The sequence below is a fragment of the Priapulus caudatus genome, unplaced genomic scaffold (assembly GCF_000485595.1).
Source record: "Priapulus caudatus unplaced genomic scaffold, Priapulus_caudatus-5.0.1 Scaffold1592, whole genome shotgun sequence".
NCBI classification, from domain to species: domain Eukaryota; kingdom Metazoa; phylum Priapulida; class Priapulimorpha; order Priapulimorphida; family Priapulidae; genus Priapulus; species Priapulus caudatus.
In genome coordinates this window covers 34,356-39,057 of record NW_014578653.1, presented here as the reverse complement: position 1 = coordinate 39,057, position 4,702 = coordinate 34,356, and the positions used below count along the sequence as shown (strand labels likewise).

General features: G+C 43.5%; 1 protein-coding gene across 1 annotated transcript in view; it reads left to right on the top strand.

Annotated features, from left to right (window-relative positions):
- Positions 1 to 4,702, top strand: part of LOC106817089 (Down syndrome cell adhesion molecule-like protein 1 homolog) — a 35,091-nt gene that overhangs the window by 15,325 nt on the left and 15,064 nt on the right. Inside the window, exons 6-8 of the mRNA XM_014821737.1 lie at positions 2,909 to 3,062; positions 3,447 to 3,561; positions 4,461 to 4,618. Of these exons, the coding sequence (XP_014677223.1) occupies positions 2,909 to 3,062; positions 3,447 to 3,561; positions 4,461 to 4,618 (427 nt within the window). The remainder of the gene's footprint in view (positions 1 to 2,908; positions 3,063 to 3,446; positions 3,562 to 4,460; positions 4,619 to 4,702) is intronic.

Below are 4,702 nucleotides of genomic sequence, written 5' to 3'. Positions count from 1 at the left end.
GGAAGCTACACGGGGGAAGCTACCAGGGGGACGAAGTACCACGGGGGGAAGCTACCCAGGGGGAAGCTATCACGGGGGAAAGTACCAGGGGAAAGCTACACGGAGGGAGTTACCACGGGGAGCTACTTTCGACGGGAGGCAAAGCTTAAGCCCCCCACAGGGTTAGCTACCACGGGGGGAAGCTATCTCTATGTTATGAGGTAAACCGAAAGAAAAGCCGATAATGAAATTTAATAACACTGATAACGGATGTAAATCGTCATTGTAAGGTCAAGATCCGTGCGGCCTTCGTCTCGCACCACCACACCGCTCTCGCTACCCACACAACCACCACACCCCTCACCCCATTCGCCACCACACCACCCGCTCTCTGCCATGCCACGCACGTTGACTGAGAGCTGTGCTTCCTCTTTCGTCACTATTTAGCAGAGACACGACAATTCACGCACACCCTGTCCTGCCCTCCGCTAGGAACTTGCTCGGACTACGGCCGTGCATTCGTAGAGGTCCGTACGACCGTATGCCCCGTAATAAACTCTGCATATCGCGGTGCGTGTATCGGCTTTAGTTACGACGCCTTACAATTCTTACGACTGAACGATATACGATGTACGTCGCAACGCTTCGTCCGACCTTTGGCGGCCACTCACCTCACGACACGTTTGCACACTTTATTTTTTCCCGTATAGAGGAGAAGCTCTAGAATTTCGAAGACGAAGCGATTGGTGAGCGCTCCGATAGCACGCAGCATGTTTCACGCATAGCATCCATCGTTCGTCTGTTAATTTAACCCGCGTGATTTGCCTGTGCGTGTGTGTTTTTTAAATGTAATTATATATATATATGTAATTGGGATGTATACAGGTGTCAATGGTAGATATGAACGCCATCTGAGCTGGCTGTGTTTTTTTACCTGTGTGCAATCGAGTATTAAATTAGCATAGATTCGGCAGCAGACGATGGTGCATGATTGATGGCTTCATTTCTACTTCCGATTCGAGTTGGCACGCTGATAGGTGTGAGGCGTGGAAATCCACGTGGGCACTCTTCCCCACGGATGGATGGCGCGTGCGTGTGGAATGATTGTAGTTTGCAAACCCCGCGTTGATGCTTTTTCTTCTTCTCTTTTTGCATTTTGAAAATAATCGGGGGATTGCTGCATTAATTGCCATAGCAGTTTGCATAGACCCGAATGCGTCGAATGCGTGATTATTGTTGTTGTTTTGGCGAGCTGTGCTTCATTAATGAATGCGCATGTGATTATAATTTTGTTGTTGATGATTATGCTGCTGCTGCTGCTGCTGCTGCTGCTGCTGCTGCTGCTGTGATGGTGAGGGTAGAGGGGGGACGAGGATGTGCAGGATGGGAGTCGGAAAAGAGAAAGAGTAGGATGACAGTGGTGGCAGTGGTGACAGTGATGTTTTTGTATTGTTTTTGTTGTTGCCGTTGATTGTTGTTGCCGTTGATTGTGATGTTATTGTTGTTGTTGCTGCTGCTACTGCTGCTCATTTGTTGTTGCTGTTCTTGTTTTAATTGTTTTCATCGTCGTCGTTTTTATCATTATCGTCGTCGTTGTTGTTGTTGTCTTGTTTCGTGTTCTTGTTCTTGTTCTTGTTTTTGTTTTTATTGTTGTTATTGTTGGCGGTGAGAGTGACAAAGACGGTAATGTTGGTAAAGTCGGTGATCGTAATAAGGAACAATGCGACTGAACCCAGGTGCAATTCGTTTGTTTTTTCCCCGCTCTAAATTCGTATTTTCCGAACACTGCCCCTGCCAACTGTTTTCCCTCGCCATGCCTCGTCATCTCTCTATTGCGCGTGCGTATTGTTGTCGTCCTTTCGGTTTGCTCTATTTATCGCTCGCTGTTTGCATTTAATGTATTCTATTGAATATCTGCACCTGATCACCCCCATTCAGCTGTCGTTGACATAGTGTGATTAACAAAGTCTTTATTAAAATTAATTACGCAAAGATAATTACGTGATTATGTAAATGTTGAGCTCACGCTTGTCTACGGGGCTCATATGGCTGAATAACCGCACTAATTGAAATTTGCTAATTAGATGAATAATTGTACATTTAAGACTAGTAGAATTATTTACTAACATTGCCTCCCTGTAATAAAATGCTTATCTGTACACATTCAACGTCGGTAGAAACTTTACGAATATTAACTATACCCCTCTTATAAAATGTACATACGAAAACATCACCAGCATATATCGTCGTTTTTAGACAAATGGATCAAAGGATCACTATGACGTGATACGATGCGATCAAATATGTGACGAATACAATAGATATCCTATAATACGTTATTATAATCATAATTATAACTACAATTACTATAATTATAATATAATAGTGTATATAGATATCTATGCTGAACGCGGTGTGATATTTCCCCGCGTGTAGTTCTGAAACTCTTTGTAAAACGTATGAGCGCACGATAAACGTACATTTCTACGATGTGTGCGTCTCTTTACCGAAATAGCGCCTAACCATTGCAACACAACCAGCCGCACATCAGCCAAATATAGAATAAATTATCGGTAATCATAATATAATAGTGCAATAATATAAAATAAAGGTAAAAGATAAAATAATAGAAGTAATATATAAAAAGGTGGAAAGAAACTAGGGAAAAAGAATACAGGAGAATTCACGATCAAAACAGAAAAAAAACAAGATGGCGGCCGAAATTATACAAATTACTCGAATCTCGCGATACATTCCCGAGTCTGTGGATACTAAGCAGCCCAACACAAACGCAACACAAACGCACCCCATACTAGCATGACTATATACAATAGACATGACTAGTATACGCATGCGTTTGTGATCCTAGCGATGCCTTGTCGAGCTGACGGCGTGTGTGTCTTCTCTTCCTTCTCCCGCCGGCACACAGAGGAAGGAGGAGATCATGGTTTCGGCCGAGCAGCTGAGTCACGTGATCAAGGACCTGCAGCAGAACTACGACTACGCGTTCAGCGTGACGTCATCGACTGTCGTCGGCGAGGGCGAGGCGACGAGAAGCGTCACGGCGTCGCCTAGCAACGACAGTAAGCAGACGTCGTCTGTTAGCGTCGTCTCCGTTTCTCTCTTCGATTCCACCCTGGTCTCACTCCACCTCTCCTTATCTCATTTCGCTCGCAACCCTTCTCGTTATAGTCGTCTCGTTCTGTTTTTGCCTCGTTGCTCCTGTGTCTGTCTCAGTCTGTGTTTCTCGAGCGCCAGAGCCGTATATAGAGATATATATCTCTATATATCTATCTCATATATCTCTATATATCTATATATCCATCTCATATATGTCATATATCTCTATATCTCTATATATCTATCTCATATATCTCTATATATCTATATATCCATCTCTATAAGGAGTATACATCTCTATATACGGCTCTGTCGAGCGCTGCTTAAAAGCGCCCCCTGTCGTTCAGTTGCAGCGCGAATCGCGTCGTTCAACCAGCAGTTCGTCACTAAGTGGAAAGACGGCCTCACGTTGCCATGCCAACCGGTCGGCTTCCCGACGCCGCAGATCGAGTGGATGGCCAAGTAAGTGAACGACTCCACGCCGTAACGTTTACGCTGCCATACCTACATGTACTACTTGTCACATACATATGTCACATACATGTCACATATATGTCACATATATGTCACATATATGTCACATATATGTCACATACTACATTTACTACATGTCACACACATTATTACAATCATGTTCTGCTTTGCATCTATGACAAATACGACATATGCATAATACGCTCTGCTATGACACTATTTGTCATATGAAGATTCTTCCTATGACAAATATTGGCGAGTCAACTTCGTTCGCTCCTAAACTCCTATGATGCGCACAACACATACAACAATATTTCTCATAGGAAGAATCTTCCTATGACAAATAGTGTCATAGGAGAGCGTATATATGGGTATGTCGTATTTGCCATAGATGCTAGCAGAACAGGCAGCACATACATTACTATATGTTCGTGTACGTTTACTACATACAACGTTAATTAATACGTAATTTTTAACTTGATTACGATGTAATTTTTTGCTTATGGAGTAGACGTGCAAATCGCACGAACGAAACTCGTTGTCGACTATCACTAACGTATCGTATCGTATCGTATAATATAGTATCGAATCGTATCGTATCGATTACCGTATTTAGCGTAACGTAATCTATCTGTAATATTATGTGCATCAATGTATGTGAGTTTCTTCGTTTTAACAGCGGCCATGTTGTAATCTATCCGTAATGTCTGTACTATCTGTAATGTCTGTACAGATCTACAGATCTGTAATGTCTGTAGGCCTACTATCTGTAATGTCTGTACAGATCTACAGATCTGTAATGTCTGTACTATCTGTAATGTTTGTACTATCTGTATAATGTCTGCACTATCTGTAACGTCTTTGCTTTAACCGCCGCCATGTTGTAGCGGGGACGACGTGGAGGAAGGAGACCCGCTGATGACGGTACAGGAGGACGGGTCGCTGTACATAGCGTCGGTCGAGTCTAGCGACGCGGGAAACTACACGTGCAAGGCGACGAACGTCTACGGCGCAGACGAAGTCACGCACGTGCTCATCGTACAGGGTAAGCTAGCCGCCGTGACTATTTATCTATCTATCTATCTAGCTAGCTAGCAGCTATCTATCTATCTTTCTGTCTGTCTGTCTG